The sequence below is a fragment of the Aedes albopictus genome, chromosome 2, assembly GCF_035046485.1.
Source record: "Aedes albopictus strain Foshan chromosome 2, AalbF5, whole genome shotgun sequence".
Classification (NCBI taxonomy): domain Eukaryota; kingdom Metazoa; phylum Arthropoda; class Insecta; order Diptera; family Culicidae; genus Aedes; species Aedes albopictus.
The window spans coordinates 448,155,143-448,175,954 of NC_085137.1; the positions used below are offsets into that span (position 1 = coordinate 448,155,143).

A 20,812-nucleotide genomic window follows, 5' to 3' on the forward strand; every position below is an offset into this window, starting at 1 on the left:
GAATTGCAAATCGCACATTCCATTCATAGTATTTTTTCCTCTTCTCATAAATATCGTCGCTCGGTTCGCTGCGGTGCACACGCACACTGTGGAGCGCGCGTACCGATTCGAGGGAACTGCGGTACACGCGTACACATACAGATGCCGCGGAGCGCAACTGGTTGCGGGCGCCGTTAAACGAATTGAATGTTGTGGAAGCGAAGCGAGGATGAAAAGGGGGAGAGTGCGGTTTCGTTCCGAGAAGTTGTGGAATGCCGTTTGTGCGCTGGACTGAATTGCGGTGGTTTATTTTTTATTTTGCGAACTGAAGGACGGTGACGGTGCGCGGCGGTTTTGGAGGCCAGAGGTTCGAAGAATCTACAAAGTGCAAAAGCTGCGGTTATGAAGTGCAACAGTATGGTTAAAAATGCTGAAATCGAGCAGTTGCTTGATTGCTCTGAAAACAGTGGGTGAAGGCGAATGGAAAGCAACGGTGAGAGAAGGAAGGAATGCAGAGCGAACAAGAGTAAGAAGGCACAAGATGACGAAGAACACCCGTCGCATTCCACGTATTCTTTCGTTATTACAATCTGTCCACATTCCTTTCCTTTTGGGGGTGAAACGAGAAGCAGGGGCAGGCTCGGTAGGTGGCTGTACTGCACATCTACCTATACCAGACGGGCGGTGAACGAGTACTCAATCATTTATGTGTAGGTTGGTAGCTACACATTCGCGTACGGAGAAAGAAAATAAACAACCCTTTTGCACAAGGAGACGCAGATGGAATGCATAGTGTAGTAGGATACGGATTGACGAGTGCAAGCACTTCGCAGTGGACAGTGAAAGTATTTCAAATCTCGGCGGCGAGTGCAGCGTTTCAGCACGTTGTTGAGCAAAATCAATTCAATCCATGTGATTAGCGTTGACGAGTACCCAAGTGACGGACATGGCATTCAGTAAGTGATCAGTCAGTGGCGTTACGCAATCACTTTATTCGAGTGCAAAGAGGAATGTGGCGAGGCCATGATTGATTGCAGCAAACACGCAAAGCGGCGCCCGGCTATGCATTTTGCAACAGGTTCTGATAGAATGACTTTGTTTGGAGTTACCAATCAGTCAGTGCAACGGTGAATGGAGGTGAGAGAGGATAGTGCTCCCTGTGGAATGCCGAAAGAATGTCGTACATCAACTGATTACCATATAGTAGTAAGCGAAGCGCGGAGTGTTGTGAGGTGAGGATACTACGATAACGGTCATGCACTTTGCGCTCTCACATGGGAATGGGAGTGCTGGGAAGAGCGAAGGGTCGACATTCTTGAGATGGCATTAGCACGACGAAAGAGGTGATTGGTCGCCGGACAAAGAAGGCACTTAGTCAGTCGGAGGCTCGAGCGGCTTTTTGCGGATGAGTCATTTGAACTGCTGAGGATTGGTTTGATAGTGCTGAAGAAGTCTGTTGGTGAATCATATAAAGTGTTGTGATTGGAAGTGCAGTTCATACTGAAAGTTGTACTTTTAATACTAGAAATCAAGAAGCGTTCATCGCCTTGGTTGTACCCAGATAGTATTGATTTAAGCATTCATCATTATTATTAGCTTTATTAGGAAGATTTTGATCAAAAAACTTCTGAATACATTTTTTCGAATCAATCTAATAATATTTTTTTCTTTATTTTCAGATGGAAAAGTAACTTTCGATTGGAGCAAATTTTGCAGCACTTAGAGATGCCTCACATGTCATAACTGTGTAATCAAATGAAAGAAAATCAAGTGCCTTTTTTAATTGTAAAAATCAAGCCATAACAAGTGCTTAGAGACAATTCACTGTAAACGAACCGAAAAAAAACTGCGAACCAAATCAACTCAAACTAGACTAACACTAAAGCAAACGAATGTGAATTTTGTATTCAAGTGAAAGAATAAATCGACAGCAATTGACGTGCCTTACCTGCCCAAAACAGTGAACCTTAATCCCACGAACCGAATCTCAAAAATCAAGTGAATGCCCATAGAGAATCAGCACCGTTTCCTTCATCGCCATCATGTCCCACACTCACGGCCTTGCTCGGTACTCGCAGTACTCGTCTTCCGGAGGGGCAGGTCCCCAAACGAGCAACAGTGCTGCGTCCAAACTGACGCCATCGTCGAACGCTAGCGGCGGAAGACCCTCATCTGTAGTCGTCCAGCCTCCCGGAGGCCAACCGCAGATTCCTCCACCGCCGGCAGTGCGACCTGCAATGCTTGTAACCTCGTCCGGGTGTTCAATGCTTCCACCAAGCCCCCCAGTGCCATCGTTGGCACAACCGGGGTCCGGCTCGAGCAGCCCCCAACAAGCTCAACAGCAGTGCCAAACTACGCAAACCTCGGTTCCTCCGAGTCCGAAATACTCTGCCATGAGTGGCAGCCTTTCTGGATCGGATACCGATGTTTCAACCTCAACGGAGAACCTTACCCGAGAAGAACGCTACGTACTGCGTCATGCCCGCGTGGAACCGCAAGGCGAGGAGAACATGCAAGGAAGTGTGACCCCTGTGAACGAAATTCAAGGTCGTTACATACCCGATAAGTTCTCGTCGAATACTTCATCAGATTCGACGCGCTATGCTACTCCAAACAGCAGTCGGAGCATCTCTGAAAGCCGCAACGGCATGCATACCTACGCTAACGCCGTGAACGACGGCTCCAACCGGAACTCGATCATCAGTACCGGCTCAAACCGTAACTCCCTGAAGGAAGCCAACTCCAACCGATCTTCCATGGACGTCTCGCAATCTTCGTACAATACCCTCATCATCCATGACGAAGGCATCTATTCGATGAACCGAGAATATTCCAGTCCTCCTCCGTACATGAAGAAAGATCGACCCCGATCGTACGGGGAATCGCAACCTCCAATTCAGGAACTGTCCGAAATTCCGGAAAAGTATCTCAGTCAAAGCCACGTACTGAAACACCTCGCCAAGGAAGTGAAACTGCCGGCGCGGACCCGTAGCGATTCCAACACCCGTGACTCTGGAGTTTCGGAGAACACGGACTCTAGGGATCCACCAAAGTATGGTCAGCACTGGGTCGGAGCACAAAACGCATCCACCGATGAATCGGCCGCAACGCAAGCGAACGCCAAACTAAAGAGCAAAAGCCAGCCGGACTTGACGCGATTGCTGGACATCGATCCGGAGGAGGTGGAAGCCATGTACAAAGAGAACCAACTGCTGAAGCAACAGTTGAACAACTGTTTCCTCAAGGTTGCCAAGAGCCAGAAGCTGGAGCAGGAAATTTCCAACATCTACCGGGTGCACGAAGAGCTGGTGCAATCCTGTGAGCGACGTGAACGACTGGAGAAAGCCGCGCGGAATCGTTTGCAGCAGGACTGCCGTAGGCTGCAGGAACTGAACCGAGCTTTCCGCGATCAGGTCGAAGTGCTACAGAACCAGCTGCTTTCCTCGTCGGACCATCAGCTTGGGCGAACGCAGCAGGACGTGCTCATCTCGCAACTGGTGACGCAAAGTGAGTTGTATGATCTGCGGGTACTTTAGGTACAGAATAATGAAAGATGTTTTTATTTTAAATTTTCCAGATAAATCACTAGTGGACGCAAATCGACGTCAATGCATAGAACTGCAGGCCCAGAATGCGACGCTGGAGGAACAGCGGATTCACATTAACGTGCTTGATACGGCCTTGAAACGGCTGGAAGAAGAAGTATGGTGGATTGTTTTTCTCGGATATCTGGTATACTAAGTCTCGGTATTCTTCTGTTTACAGTGCCGTCAAAAGCAGGTCTACGTGGAACGTTGTGCACAACTACAGCATGCATTGCAGTCACTCCAGAATGCCAGTGAACGAAGAGAACAAGCGGAACGAAAGCTCCGTATGGACTACGAGAATGATCTACCAAATCGAAGCGGTAGTAGCACCAACAGCGAAACCGACAACCTCAAGTGGCAGCTGCGGGAGAAGGACGCACAGATAATGAGGTTTGTGTAGAGTTGTGAAATTTGTGAGACCGTAAGCTAATCAACAGTACTGATCTCTTCGCAGACTTGAAGCCGAATGTGCAAAACTGGAGCAGCGCAACCTGGAGGAGTCGAACGTACGGAACGTCGCTAAGCTGGCGATGGAGCGCAATTCGCAAGAAACGGAACGGATCATTGCCGAGGCAAAGCAGGAGAAGATCCGATACTTGGACGAGGCGCACGCAGCAAACCGCAAGGTAACGGAGCTGCAAACACGACTCAAGCTGGTGGAAAATAGATTGGCCGAGAAAGAGGCCATGATCCGAGCCTATCAGGGACAGAAAAGTAAGTTGCATTCAGGTGTTATGTGGGCTATTGTTTTAACGTATTGTTCGTTTGCAGTCTATGGTTCAACAAACTCCTACGGATCGTACAACCTATCTAGCGATAGCTTCGCACTGAATTCACTAGGAGCGTATAACTCGCAGGCATCGTACGACGTGTCGAATAACTCGTTCGACGTGACCACTACGGCCTCTCTGCTGGACACGACCGGCTACTGTCCGAACGTGTCGTCCAGCTTTACCTCGAACTATGGACAGACTAACCCGAGTTTCAACCAGAGCTCGATTAACCTGCAGACGGCGGGTGGCAATAGCTACAGCTCGCCGAGCAGCAGCTCCAACTACAGTACCAACTATGGAACCAGCGATCATACCAATATCTACGACTCGAAGAATTTTGACGCCCAACGTAAATCCATCGACGATCAGCTCAAGCAGTTGGATGAACAGCTGCTCAGCAAGGTGAGTGAACTGATGGTAGAGAAACAAAGCAATTTGCTACTGAAGGCTCGTGCTGCGGCGGTCGCAGCCGCCAATAAGGGCAGTACCAACTCGGTAGCTGCTTCATCGCGTGCATCTGCAAGCGGAGCCACCTCCAGCTCGAGTTCGGTGGACTCCAATGGTAACCTACTAACCGACCACTGTGTGCTTGCTAACAGCAGTGCCTCTAACAATTCCGCCAGCAGCAGCAGCAAGGTAAGCAGCGAACGGAAACCCTTGTCCAAAACCATCTCGACACCGGCGATCAATGCAGCGGTCGGTGCTGCCCCCAACGTTCCCAAACTTCCGAAGAAGGCAACCTCCGTAAGTAGTGTGAAAAAGCTGATCGCTTCATCCTGCAAGAACATTTCCTCGCCATCCTCGTCGTCGGAACAGGAGACGTTTTATTAGGGAGTAAAGTGGGCTTGGGTCCGGGTTCGTAGGTTCCTTTTACGATGGGAGCAGGGGTATGCGAAGTGTTGCCAGAAAGTCGTGTTTCCTGATGAAATGACAGGTGGTGGAATATTACTAGAAATACTAAATACAGAGATGTGGGGAAATTTCATCTGTAAATTTGGCAACACTGTTGTCAACAGCTAGATAATCAAAATTTGTGCATGATCTTATTGTCGTGGTTGTACGGCTCTTAGAAGCAAGATTAATTAAATATGCATATGCTGTTTATATCTCTTTATTAAGACATTTGATTCAATTTGTACTACAATAATTTCTAACTGAAGTGTTCTCACAAACGATACACATGTTATTTCACATTGACCGCTTCTCTGTATTAAGGATTCCAGTTATTGCAACATGTTTAGAACATAAATCTTTATTTCAACGCTTTAGTTTTCTTCAAAACATCATAAATCAATTGCGAAAACTATGCTGAGAATTTCGTAACTTTCAAAATATTAAATTTCCTTTCCATAAATCTGGCATCACTGATCGTACGTTACTGTTCTCCGTTTGATTCCTTTTTCTTTTTAATAACTCTTAATACGTGTCACATATACGGAACCGCGTGTACGACTAATAATCTTTCTGAAGATACAAAAATTGCAATCTGAGAGACTGATAGAGACTATTGTGTAAAAATCTTTGTTATGTCAAAACACATAAAAACCAATACCGAAACCCTTCAACTAAAGATCTGATTTGCAATCTAAAGTCATCAGAAAATACACCGAAATAAACACAAATGTCGAATCTTCCTTTCGTTTTTCCTCAACCGTCTCAAGTAACTTGAACGCCTGTAGACTAAAAAGAGTCATATAAGTGTTTGTTTACGCTACCGTAAGTGATACTTACACGTCGATACTTCCGATGTCAGACGGAAAGAAATTAATTAAAATACCAAATACCAAAGATAAAATAAGACTCTTGCCTACTTGGCCAAGTAACTCATTCTTACGCAGTCAAAATGGCGACGAAACACTGACACGCATACAAACTTGTTCGTACTAATCTGTTTTGCTTACATTTCTCCGATAATGTCAGTCGATTGGAACGCCTCTCGTTCAAACACGTGCCGGTGTGTCCGTGTTTCCTCGCCATCTTTTCACCTACATATTACTTTCCTTTATAAGGCAGTTTATTTCAACGTGTTTCAGATCAGATTTTCTCGAATCCAACGACAACAGTCAAAACCCGAACACAATAATAGTCCCCATTGTTTCTCCTTTGTTTCTTCAAATGTGTAATAATAGCACCAGAAAGCAAGCGCATATCATTGTACTATATCGCTTTTCTGTTAGTTTTAAGCAAAACTAATTTATTTGTAAAAAAAGTATGCAAACTCTGCGAGTTGGCTAGGAAAAATCGTACATTCAGCAAAGTAGGTAGAAGTCACCCAAAGTTGCTTTGCGCAAAATAAAATTCAGCAAACAATCCTAATCGACAATCGAATGTAAGCAGTCAGTGTTGGTGGCCCTCCTAGAGTAATGTAAGTGCCTTTCTATCCCACGTGCATTCGATGAATGACTAATCCGCACAGCTGAAGCTATAAACTTGAAGTGGAGGGAGAGTGACGTTTTCCTTACTTTATTTGTACTAGGCTTTTTCCGTAGATTAGAGAGCGAAGGACATTTATGGTCTTATTTACAGCGCTAGCAGATTGTACGAGATAGGTTCCAAAAACAATATTCTTATATACATACCTATATATTTTATATTTACTTAGTACGCAAAGAACAACTTTTTTGACAGTATCAATAAATATTGTTGAAATGAGTAAAACTAACCGAGTGTGTTTTGTTTTTATTTTGTTAATACGGCGTTTTTAGCGAATCCTTGCTTCACAATTTGTCCCTTGCCTTTATCCAAAGCTGCGTTTGACATTTTCGTTTTCGTTTTTTGGCTGCTACATGTGTGTCCCTTTATATCCCTACCGTGCTGTTGAATTTGCCCCCCAATTGGCTTTTAAGACGTGTACGAAGGAAATAAAAAAGTGATTGCATGGAACTGGTATAAACAAACATAAGATGACTGGTGAGTATTGGAATCGGATGTTGCTGCAAAAGTGTTGATGATCCGATGCCATTTTGATGAGCATGATGATTGACCAAAAGATAACATGGCGACCGTGACATTATAGTGACGATCATCGATGCATAGGAAGTAGCTGTTCGTTGAACAAGTTTCAATCCAGAGCCTAAGAGTAGACACAGGTCTATATCGCCCTTCACTGATAAATACCAAGTATGCCGGAACATATTGGAACAATTGGAGTTAGAATACGGAAATGTTAATTTGTGGAAAATCACGTTCAGGTGGGATTTGAACTCCTGACTTCATGAACTGAATGGAATTATAAAGCAACATCAGTAAGTAAGGGGCCGTCCATAAATGACGTAGCATTTTTAAGCCAATTTTCAACACCCGCTCCCCCCTCGTAGCCTATCCCATACCTCAGACATGGCAGGAAGAAATTTAAGACACTCCCCCTCCCCCCTGAAATGCTACGTCATTAATGGACGACCCCTAAGTGTTGTCGATCTTCTATTGTAGGCGGGAACTGTGCCAAGTCAGAATGTGTTTCCATGTGGAGAAGAGGTGGAAGTGATGATGTAGTCGGTTGCCCACGGCAGACCAGAACACAGAAGGAAATAATAAGGATTATACATTATTTTAGTTATGTCTACCTCAAGCTATATAAAGAATGCGCAAAGCAAAACGTCATAACATAAAAAAATCTGTCAATTCAATGTGTTGTATGGAAATGTGCGTACCTTTCGTTTGATACCTTTCTGGATTACCATTGGACAGAGTCAACCGAAACTAATTTTGCAGCATTTCGTTATGTGCACTTGATTTAACACAATGAATGCTGCTATTCGTTTTCGGAAATAAATTCGTTTTTAGGGGTTACTTTAACCAGAGCCCAGTTCATTTCGATTGGACAGAGTGTATTGAATTCCGAATTATCGAATTCGTCTAACCAAAACCTTGTGGATTGGGCACACCTTTAGTACCTCTGCTTTTCTGTACCAATGCTGAGTCTGTTTTCAATACCTTTTTTTTATTCCTTTTTGGGTATTTTAGTCACTGCGACCAGATGTTAGATTCAATAGTAACAAGCAACTAAATCAATTCATAACATTACCAAACCGTTACGTTTCGGAATGAAAGGCAGCAGACTTTTATGTCGACATTCATAAACGTATTTTTTTTTTTCTTTCATGTATCAGTCGTGATGAAAATTTCTACTCTGAGACCGCATCTACACATTTCCCATCATACCGTAAATATTTCGGAGAAAAGGTTTTTTGTTTATTTATTTAGTTTCGTAAACTAATTTGGAATACAGGTCGGACTCGATTATCCGGAGACTCGATTATCCGGAGACTCGATTATCCGGAATTCGATTATCCGGAATTTTAGACTCGATTATCCGGAGTATTTTTATTGCGATATTTTTTTTTATTTCAATGATAAAATTTGACATAATTAAGTATTATAACATAGTGCTGACACAATTTTAAATGCTCCCGATTCCGTTTTTCTCCGATTTTGTCGGCTTTTTGACCCGATTATGTTAGCCTCTTTTTACGAGAAAATTAAAATATTTACACTCAGCATTAACATTTTACATTTCCAGTAATTTACAGTGTATCTCAAATTTAGTACAGTTGATAATTTTTGGCGTCCTATACAAATTACGTAACAAAAAAATCTCGCATAATATATGAAAAGAGTCAAACAATTTTAAATCTCTTCTCAGCTAGAAAACGTTATATGTTGCATCTGTTTTCAAAACATGCCGTGAATCATCCCGGAAATTTTCCAAGAATGATTGCTGACATTTCTTCAGATAGTGTTCCTGGAATTTCTCCAAATTTTCCTTCAAAGGGAATTATTTCAGAGATTTATTTCCTTTTGCTTGGTATTCCTCCAAGAATTCCTCTTGAGACTCCTTTGGGAATTTCTGCTGAGATTCCTCAAGCAATCTCTGAGGGAATTCCGCCAGATATTTTCCGAGGAGATTTTACGAAAAATTATCCGGGCAATTCTTGTTGGGATTCCATCAGGATTTTACACCGGAATTCTTCCACGGATTTTTGTAGTTGTACTTTAAATACCCACAGGTGGATCTACAGGTTTTTTTTTTGGGAATTACGTATGGGATTCTTATGGGGATTTCTTCTGATATTTCTTAAAGTTTCCTCTGGAATATTCTGTTGATATTCCACCAAAAATCCTTGAGGATTTCTTTAGGTATTCATGAAGAATTTTCTCCTTTGATTCTTTCAGGAATTCCTCCAAATATTTTTCTTCACTATTTTCTACAAATTTTTTACATGGATTTTTTCGGAAATTCTCCCGGATATTCCTCAGAACTCTTTTAGAGATTTCTTCAGGAAATTAGGCTTGTCCACTTTTTCAAAATTGTTCTCTGATTCTCAAGTCCACCCCCATATTTAGATTGGCATCCAAAAAAAGTAACTGGTCAAAACTTCAGCCAAATCCATTGAAATTAAGAGGTCTAAAGCATGATTGGCCCCGAAAAGCTAGATTTTAGGACTCATTAGGCTTCCACGAATTTTAATAATTTTCGCTCAGCTCCTACATCATTGATGCCAAAGAAGCAAATAATCAGCAAAAGCAGTTATTTCTTTTTGGGTGCCAATCAAAATATGGGGGTGGACTTTGACAATCACAGAACATTTTTAAAAATTAAACATGCCTATTCTACTTATATTCCTTCAGGAGTTTGATCAAAATGTTTGTTGGGTTGGCATCACTGCTCACAGTATCGTGTGTATCATGGACACACGGAAGAGGCTATTTATAGATGAGAACACTCTGAAAATTACGGCTGAATTCATCATACAACAGCCCCATTCACTTCAAAAGTTTTTTTCTCCAATTTATGCAAATCACACCCTTTTTTCTCAACCATGCCTTCTTTAGGAAACATTCATTAAGTACGTTGCGCCAAAATTGGAAATTTTTATACGGATTTTTCCGTGACGTACTTAATGGATGGCCCCTTACTGTTTATGTTTTGTTTCACGAACCCATAACCTTTTAATTTAGTGCCCCGATCTTATCAACCTAAAACACTATAAGGATCTTACTGAATAGAGCATACTAAGGGAATGTCCATAAATTACGTCACCACTGACGTAGCCACGGGGGGGTTTTAGGGTTAAAACCCCCCCCCCCAGAGCCAAAATTTGTGGAACAAATTTTCAGTAAGCGCTTTGTGACGAAAAAAATTTTCGGCTGCGCCGCTGTTTTCTAACTACGAATATAATAATTAATTATTACTCATCACTGTTTACAAAATGTAAGTGTCAAATCAAAAAAGGTATCATTGACCGTTGAAAACCCCTCCCAGAGACAATTTCTGGCTACGCCACTGTACGTCACATTTGAGAGGGGCGGGGAAATGCAGAAAATTGTGCTGACCCATTAAAACTTCAGAAAACTTGTATAAAAAGTGTGACTAGGGTAAGCATCAAAAAAATGTTTTTGACGTAATTTATGGACGATGCCTTATTCGAATTTCTGGCTACGCCACTGCTTCATGAAAATAAAATAACAAAAACATATATTTTCATACGTTTTTTAATTTTGAATTTATTTTTATATGTGATTCGATTATCCGGAAAATTTGATTATCCGGAGTGAAATAAAAATCGATACTCCGGATAATCGAGTCCGACCTGTAGTACATATCTCGCGTTTACTATCATACGGGCGTATCTACAATGATCGATTTTCTTCATTGAATTTCTCTTCAGATTATTCCGGCAAATACGTACAACGTTCATAATCTCTCCGTGTATTCCGGTAAAGAACGAAGGGATAGCATCTAGAACAATAAAATCATCCGAAAATGATTTGCTGGCCATGTTATTGACCAAAGAGAAATTTGATTAAGAGAAATCGATCATTTTAGATATGTACGTCCGTATGATACTAAGCGCGAGATATAAATTCAATTTTTGTTATATAAATTCAATGTTTTGTATGTCTTGAAGCCAGACTTCTTAAAGTGGATATTCATATATCGATAACAGTGGATTCCGTCGAAATAAAAATGATCTTTTTCCGTTAAAATGACGATGTTTTTATTGGCCAGGAAAAAAAAATTGTACACTGTTCGTTATTATTTCTTGTAGCTTTTTCTCTTCGTCATATGGAAATAAGAATAACTTGGCTTAATCCGTAATTGTAATCTCATAAAGAACTGTTACCGACAGTTAAACTACAATAAAATAAATAAAATTAAATTGGAAGTCTATGATGTAAACTCCCGATCAAAAGTTTGGGGCCACCCCCTCAAAAACATTTATTAAGGCCCATATCTCTGCCAATTTACGTCCGATTTCAAAACCCTAGGTTTCATTTAAAAGATAATAAGTCAAAGGAAATTAAACGGGATTTAGATGAAACTTTTACGAAAATATTTGTATGGAAACTTAATCCAAAGTTGCCAAGTTTTCAAAAAAATGTATTAAACTTACGGCAGTGTCACTGGAAATTGGGTCGACCAAATTTTAAGATAAAAAGCAGTCGAAAGCTTATAGAAAATAGGTTATATTACCACTCTCATCCTAAAATTTGGCTGACCCAATTTCCAGCGACACTGCCGTAAGCTTATATTAATTTTTTTAGAAAATTTGGCAACTTTAGCTTAACTTTACATACACATATTTTTGTAAAAGTTTCATCTAAATCACGTTCAAAGTTACTTTGACTTATTATCTTTTGAATGAGACCTATGGTTTTGATACCGGACGCAAATTGGCAGAGATATGGGCATACAAAAAATGATATGTTTTTGAGGGGGTGACCCCAAACTTTTGATCGGGACTGTAGATCCAGTAAATTTTTTATTGTGGGTCTTCAATATCTGAAATTTTTTTGAAGTTCTGTTTAAGCACAACTTTTATACTATCGTTGTATTCTGATCCGAATAGATACAATGCATCTATAATAAGTGAGAGAGAAGATAAAGAAAATGACTGTCCAGATGACATCATGGTTTACTAGAGATCTAGGTGCACTGAAAAGCCCAGTTCTCTCTCTGTTTATCTATTTTTCTCTTACCCTTCCATTCTCATTAGATCTTACTCATGCTTGAAAAAGATTCCCTATAGAAATCCCGGGAGGAATCCCTAAAAATCACGGGAGAAATATCTGATATAATTCCGGAAGAAATCCCGTACAGAATACCTGACGGAATAAGAGACGAACCTGCCAAGGGCTGAAAGTCTCTGTAATAAAGACAAATCAATTAATCAATCTGACGGGATCCCTAGAGAAATCACGGAAGCAATCCCGACTGGAAGCATGGCAGGAATCCATGGAAAAATAATTGAAGAAATCTAGGGAGGAACTATTGGAGACGGCCCTTGGGGCATACCAAAAGAAAACGGGAAACATATTTGCAGGGACCCCATGGGTGCATACCTAAACGAACTGCACTATAGGATTCTCTGAATATGTTTCGGCAGAAACCTTTGAAAGAATACCAGGTGAAATCCTTAAAGAAATGCCAGGTAGAATACCAAAAAAAAACCTTTTCAGGAGTTTACAACGCAACTTAATCCTCAAAAAGATACTTCAAATAACATCCGTTTTGGACCACTGGGCTCCATTGGACCCCAACATATATTCTCGCGGATCTCATAATCCTAATGATTTAGAAGGGTGATGTTTTCAGCACAGATGTTAGGGAAGTCAAGGTCTATCTGGTGATGAACAATTTAGTTCGGGAAGTCCCGCTAGGTGGCGCTAGAGAGCATTCCAAAATGTCCCTTATCAATTTGATGGAACGTTCCTAAGCAAGCGAACAAGACGCACATCACAATAGGTTAAATCTCACTTCTGTAGATGGATAGACATTAGCGTGGGACACAAAAAGACATTTTACTCCTGTACACTTTTTGAGTTCCATTTTGGCCCCATATCAACTGTGCAAAATTTCAGCTCGATCGGAGAAACTATATTTTAGCGCCAGCCGTTATAAGTTTTCATACGATTTACTATGGGGAAAATCACTTTTTCAAAGAAAAATCGCCACAGGTTGCCCCTTAACCCCTAAAAATATATCAATGAATAATTTCTGTTGGAAATTTTACGAGGAATAAACCCTCTGAAGACCGCAAAGCGATCTAAGGCATGTGGAAAAATTTATTGACTGAAAACCGAATGGCATGCCAACGCTGTTTAACATGTAAGGAATAACAATAAATAATAAAATCGCGTCATTTTATCGATCGGGTAAGGCTTAATAACTTTTCCCACGAATGTTGCATCGCTTTGTGGTCTTCGAAGGTCTGATTCCTCGTGAAGTTATCTACAGAAATCATTCAACGATTTATTTTTGGCGATCAATGGGTGACCTCAAGCGATTTTTCTTTGAAGGAGTAAAGTTTCCCCATAGTAAATCGTATGAAAAACTAAAAATGGCGGGCGCTAAAATATAGTTTCTTAGATCGATCTGAAATTTTGCACAGTTGATATGGGACCAAAATGGAACTCAAAAAGTATACAGGAGTTGGAGTTTTTCCATTTTTTATATTTTCCCATATATACCGTGTACCAGACTAATAGACATATGCTCAGCGGCCCGCAAGGGTTCGGTTGAATATTACGTAACGCTATGGGGGAGCGAGAGGGTCTAGCGCTGTTACGTTTTATAAAAAAAATCCTATAGAAAAGTTGTTACGTGAGGTAAGAAGAAGTTCTAAAGTTGTCAAACTTTTCGTTACGTATTATTTGAATGAACCCAAAGAGACATCAAAGATAAACAGGCGTAACACAGATAAGGCCGTTACAAATATTTATTTCACTTTTTGTCCCACCACTCCTTGGCTGGTCGAGGGGGGGGGGATAAAAATAATAAAGCATTTAATCTGAAAAATATTAAAAACTCATCGGATTTGTTAAAGAATTTTTAGCAAAACCCGATATTTTGATAAATATTTTTTTATCTGCCCCCTCAAAATGCCAAATCTTGCCAAAAATTTTTGAAGGGGGGGGGGAGACAAAAAGTCAAAATTAAATTTGTATACGCCTAATATCAATATCTCATATATCGCAATATCCTGATTTCTTATAGAGTTGGTGTCTTATAGATGATAGACCGTTTGATTTGATACTCCACCACTGAGCGGCGCTAGAGAGCATACAACTTTTACTTCTCAGTATACTGATTACTTAGAAGGATGTTGGACTGAGATAAGGTAGTGAACCACTTGGGCAGCGGCCGGTAATTTGGGCACTCTTCGCTATAACTCAGTCAATTCCAAACCAATTGACTTGAAATTTTGTACACGGCTAGAAACTATACGTATCTAATCGCATTCAATTTTGTCAATTGGTTCAGAATTGGCTGAGTTATAGCAGAAAAGTGCCCAAAATAGGGCCCCTGCCAAGATGGTTCCACTTCCCTATCACCGGAATAAACTTCTTGTACAGAAGAGCCATCTAGTGGGATAACTTTAAATCAGAGATATTCAAAATTTCATATGAATAATTCTGCCAAAGACATCAACTTCGAATATTTTATCTAGATCGAGATATCAATGTAACAAATGTTTGCTACATTTTGCAGCTACAGTTGCGCTACCTTGTGAGTTAATTCTAAAGTAAATTATCCACCAAATAGGACATGATCCACTAAATTGGTACATATTGTTAACAGTTCTTAAATATATTGTATCAAGTCATTCAGAGCAAAAGTTTCCTTTTTTGCGGATGTTTGTCGCTTATCATTATCAAATAGTTCTCAATGTATTAAACACTTTTGCCGAAGACACATGCACTCTATACATTCAAAATATCAAAATAATAAAATTTTATAAAACTTTCAATCTATAATGTAAATACACATTAGCGTCATCTGCTGGGCTAATTCCGATTCAAGTTATTCATCATAAGATTGTCCTTGATCTATTTATTGAAGAATTCGAAGGCATCATTATTCTAGGAAGTCACGATAAAAAGATACAATTATTCACGACCAGTGCTGTAAATGTCATTTTGACATATCTAAATTCAACCACCTACAGCAAATTTAAGAAGCTGAACCTAAGAATATGGTATATGAAAAACTTCTGCATAGACCAGTTGTACATGAAAGTCACGGAAAACCGCACTTTTCCGAATATTCAAGGTAAATGTCACGGATTACCTTCCATATTCTCAGGTTCAACTTCTAAAATGAGCTGTGGGTGGTTGAATTTAGATATGTCGGAATGACATTTACAGCACTGGTCGTGAATAATTGTATCTTTTTATCGTGACTTCCTAGAATAATGATGCCTTCGAATTCTTCAATAAATAGATCAAGGGCAATCTTATGATAAATAAATTGAATCGGAATCAGCCCAGCAGATGACGCTAATGCGTATTTACATTATAGATTGAAAGTTTTATATAATTTTATTATTTTGATATTTTGAATGTATAGAGTGTATGTGTCTTCGGCAAAAGTGTTTAATACATTAAGAACTATTTGATAATGATAAGCAACACGAATCCAATGCACCCCAGAGATACAAAATCGCACGTCTCAACTTTGACATCGAAAATATTTCATATTATTTCATAACGCCATGAAGCTATTGGTATTTTTGCACAAATAAAGTACTACTGTAAAAATAGGGCGCTGGGGTTCAATGGACCCATGGTATCCAATAGACGGTTAAAGGAATCACGACAGGAAAACCGACTGGAGGCTAATCATGGAGGAAGCCCTGAATCATAGAAGAAGTTTTCGAAGGAATTTTCGAAGAAATTCCTGAAAAAACTCTGGAACAATTTTTCCCGATAATTTTCTCTCTGCATGCGACTGCTTGAAACCTAAATATAATTGAGTGTGATATTTATTCTTCTTCTTTTTCATCTTATTCTCGTCCTCCTCTTTTTTCTTCATCTTCTTGGTATAACATCTCAACTAATACAAAGGCTGCTCCTCAGCATAGAATATCGTAGTATCTGGCACAAGATATATAATTATAAACGCATATGGCCTCCTCTTTGGCATCCTATGCAACATCATATATGACTTTGTGTTTGCTGGGAAGCTTTGTATTAGTTGGGACGTTATGCCAAGAAAATGTAGAAGAAGAAGAATATTAAAAAAGAAAAACAAGTAACTCCAACAAATAAAAAAACCGGCTGTAAACTAATTCCACTCAAAGTCTACCGTCCATACAAACTTTCAAAATGTTGTATCGATGGAGTCTACGAGGGGGAGGGGAAATCTGAGATGATCAAAAATGAGTCTACGTAGTTTATGAACAACGCCAAAATTGAATTTGGGAAAAAATATTAGTCAAAAAGAGTCTAAAATCAGAACTGGACTTACCTCTACACAATGCAGCAATGCTCATTGAGCATAAGGTAAGCAAGAACCTAGTCATGTTTAAATATTACGCTGGAGATAAGCAGAAATAAATTTGTTCAAATCCTTCTAACACTTTGTTTTATTCCATATCTTTTATTTTTTTTTTCAAATTCAGCGAGGACTTTGTTGTTTTCCGAGTTTGACCACGAAGAAGCCCATTCAACCGTTACTCTCCGATGAAGTATCCGTTTTGTCGACAAATAACAGCGAAGCTTTCCTGCAGGTAACTTCAATTGCAACGACCTTTTTTTCAGGCAACTCCATCGGATATCCTATTTTATGTAATTTTTCTTACCCACAGAATCTTACTCACATCGATCCGCGCGATCGAGAGAGACAAGATCGTCGAGATCAGGATAGCCTAACTGGCGGTGGTTCAAACAGCAACGGCACTGGTGGTGGCACTAGCGGGAGCAATGGCACCGGTAACTCAGGCAATTCCGGGAGTTCAACTAAACCGGAGGACATGATGCTGCTGGAGAAACAGGGACGCTGTTCGCAGAAGCTTCGTAGCAATCAGCTGAGTAACCTGGCGCACGTGACTCAAACGGTTGGGCAAAACATGACAGATATCAGCAACATAGGAGCGAATAAGGTAGGTTAGTGGGTAAAAGTTCCTTGACAAGTTCTAATCAGGTTTCGATTTGCAGGTTCCTAAAATTCTATCCAACATTGCCCAGCAAGCGGGAGGCATTCTGCCGCCGAGAAAAGATCGAGGGTCATCGCTACCGCCAAGTGCACTGCCAAGACCGCCAAGGAGTTTGAAACCACCACGCAAAATTGAGTACGGAAGACTCAGCGATTCCGAGGGTAAGAAACGTGCCGAAACACCCCCTGCAACGGACCCGCAAAAGGAATACGAGATGAAAGCGTCCAGCTTGAAGCGGATGAACGCTGGACCGTTCCACAAGAGGGAGTTTTCTCCCGGGAAAAGTTACATCGAGATGAAGGATCCTATTCAACTAGCAGCCAAAGACTACGGCACGCACAAGTCCAAGAATTATGGATCGCTTGGAAATACCGCAATTCCATCACCGGGGAAAAGTGAAAATAAATTTGGTTTCGGAACTAAAACTTTGGGGTCCTCGGTCAACAACTGTGAATTTTCAAAACCAGACTACACATCCACAAAGAACTATCATCGATTGGAGGAACCGAGTTCACAGTCCCGCAAGAGCTCTCTCGACTCCGTTGGCATGAAACGTTCCCTGTTACCCAACGTCCGGAAGCTTAGTTCCACCACTGTCAAAGGCTCTCGTGACTCTCTGAATTCCGCGTCCAGTGGATCCAACAATTCCAACAACTCCAACCACATCTCCAGGACGAGCCCCATGCACTCGCCGCAAACTCCACAACCACCAACTTCTCTGGTCTACCACTTGCATCACGGCCGGACACCTCCGCGGTTCATCCACCACCAGCAGTCCACGTCAGCGGAGTCAACCAAGTCATCTCTTCCATCGCCACAATCGCCAACGGGAGCGCTTCAAAACTCACCCTTCTTCAACAAACTCGCTCCGAAGCCATCGCAACAGCAATCGCACAAGACCAGTAGCAGTACGTTGCCTAGTGCTAGCATTCTTCACGCCGCCGTCACGGCTTCGGCCACTTCGGCCATCGGTCAGCAAACGACGGCTTCCCTACCGCCGAAACCGGCCATGGATGGCGCGGGGAAGAATGGTGGCTCCGGAGGAAGTAGTGGAGGATCCGGTGGTCAACGAAGAGGCAGTAGTTTGACCCGCAGCGAGAACAAGTACAGGATACAGTTTTAGACGGGATATGGGTTCCGTCCGAAGGTGCGGAAGTATTCAATGTATTAAAAGGTGAAATTTTGTAAGAAAGCTGGCTTTTTTTCGATGTGAATAGTTGTAGAGATAAAGTAGTATTGGAAAGTATTCTTTTTTGGATGGATCAAATTTGTACACTTTGGAGCGGAAGGGAGGTTTTTCGGATCTGAATCTGGTTGTTCAAAATTGTTCTATTTTAGTTCTGCAGGAGAGAGGTCCGCTGTGGTAATATATTGAGACAGCAAAGTTCAAAACACGTAACGTGATTGATGTTTAAATGAAAATCCGAAACTTTCCATGTTCATTTGATGGGCTACAACCAGTAGTGATAAGTCAACGCGAATGGAATATTCCTCCATTCCGCCATTGATGTAGAGTATTTCAACCAATAATGGACCCCTTAGTAGTTGGAAATTTCTCTGATCGTGATAACAGTATGATGCCTCCTATTGAATTGTCTTTATCAACTATTGCGCAACAGGTTCTATGTTTTCTTGCATTTATTTATTTGCTCATCAACAACGGCAGGCTGGAGTGGGCTGGGCACGTATCTCGTATGCCGGAGAAACGACAAGCTGAAAACATATACAGCAGAGAATCAGGAAGGGGTCGCCGGCTATGTGGAAGGCCGCCAACACGTTGACTTTTGGTAATTGAGAAGGACCTAAGGTCTCTAAATGTGCTGCGCGACTGAAAGCGTTTGGCCCAGGACTGATCCCAGTGGAGTTGTAGTCCATCAATTAAGTATGCACTCCGCATAAATGTTCGTATGTATTGTGCATAATTAAACTGAATTTTGGTTCTTATGCATGTGCAATGTTAGAGTCAGAGTGATGGTGTGAGCTTCAACACTGACATAGCCTTACTGCAATAATAAGAAATGCTTCCTTTCATCCCAATCAACCACTCCATAACTCTCTCTCTCTCTTCATGGCGTAACGTCCTCATTGGGACAAAGCCTGCTTCTCAGCTTAGTGTTCTATGAGCACTTCCACAGTTATTAACTGAGAGCTTCCTCTGCCAATGACCATTTTGCATTCGTATATCGTGTGGCAGGCACGAAGATACTCTATGCCCAAGGAAGTCAAGGAAATTTCCTTCACGAAAAGATCCTGGACCGACCGGGAATCGAACCCGTCACCCTCAGCATGGTCATGCTGAATACCCGTGCGTTTACCGCCTCGGCTATATGGGCCCTCTCCATAACGGATTCGGCGAATAATGGAGCTAGAAAAAAACAGCTTCTATTTACAGCATCGAAAAACCGGTCGAGTTGCCAAAAGTTTTTGCTTGGATTTTCCTTTCGCTTCGCCTGAGGAGAAATATTCGGTGATTGGGTATAACCTAACCTACGCCGCTGCGCCGGTAAAACCCCCCACCAAGAATGACGCGGCGAGAAGCAAAAGCCGGCTGATGGCTTCTAGTAGGTAGGGAAGGTATGTTGGTGTAGCCAAAGCCATGCAGTCGAGGCGGCATAAGGCACCCCACACCGAAGGTATGAAGCATGACAATCGCCATTCAAGTTGGGGAACACCATGAAAGGTTTTGAGAGACGACCGGTAGGTGCACGGTAGCTGTCGACGGCGATTCGCTGGTAAGATAAATCACCTTGACCGGATAACCTAGATTTTTGGTTCGTTAGCATCGAAGAAGTAAGACGTTTGGTGTAGGATAGCATTATTAGCACCCTAGTAATTGTAAGGGTTTGACCTAATTATGTTTGAGACGGTTTGATAGTTAAAAGAGAATCAGAGCTAATGGTTTAAGATTATTTATTACACTAGTTTACAGCATTTTTGAACTCGGTAAGCTGATGATCAGTGTAGAATCATGCCCAGAGTTCGAAAACGCGAAGGAAAAAAATACAGTAGAGTGGACATTTTTTCGACTTTCCATACAAGGTTGATGATTTGAAATCGATTTTTGTTCTATTTTTAAGCAAAGTCGCTCACTTCAAACATCTCATTCTCCGTAATCAATGCTCCGATTGAGCTGAACTTTTTACTGTAACTCGCCTGCATATGATATGTCAAATAAACGTTGAGAAAGAATTTGTAAATTGTTTTTTTTTCTTATTGAAAAAAAAAATACATTTTTTCATATATTTTTTGGAAAATTTGCTAAAATTTAAGGAGATCGTCCCTAAATCTCGTCAATATCTTGAATTTCATCAATCTGACGCGAAACCTGCATTCAGATGATCGAATGGTATTATATTCAGCTTTTAATTTATGGAAAAAGAAATTGGTTGAACAAAACGCAAGATATTTGAATTTTATTGATTGCCATATTTCAAAAGTTATTTTAATTTAGCTAAAACTTAAAAACTGTTCTACTTTAAATTTTTTGAAGCACGGTTTCGAAATCAGCGTTGAAATATGCTTCAAAAATTTTGGT

The 20,812-nt window shown here is 41.1% G+C and overlaps 1 protein-coding gene across 2 annotated transcripts; it reads left to right on the plus strand.

Annotated features, from left to right (window-relative positions):
* The first annotated feature begins 21 nt into the window (after window positions 1–21).
* LOC109410007 (uncharacterized) lies at window positions 22–18,685 on the plus strand. Of its 2 annotated transcripts, none has more exons than XM_029869999.2 (9): window positions 22–1,211; window positions 1,659–3,486; window positions 3,557–3,681; window positions 3,745–3,956; window positions 4,021–4,280; window positions 4,338–4,741; window positions 16,744–16,851; window positions 16,930–17,223; window positions 17,279–18,685. In XM_029869999.2, the coding sequence occupies exons 2-9, from the start codon at window positions 2,022–2,024 to the stop codon at window positions 18,398–18,400; spliced, it is 3,990 nt and encodes a 1,329-aa protein (XP_029725859.1). In that variant the 5' UTR covers window positions 22–1,211; window positions 1,659–2,021; the 3' UTR covers window positions 18,401–18,685. The 2 variants fall into 2 exon arrangements, with proteins under 2 accessions (XP_029725859.1, XP_062709826.1); XM_062853842.1 differs by having other exon boundaries at window positions 22–935.
* Window positions 18,686–20,812: the final 2,127 nt, after the last annotated feature.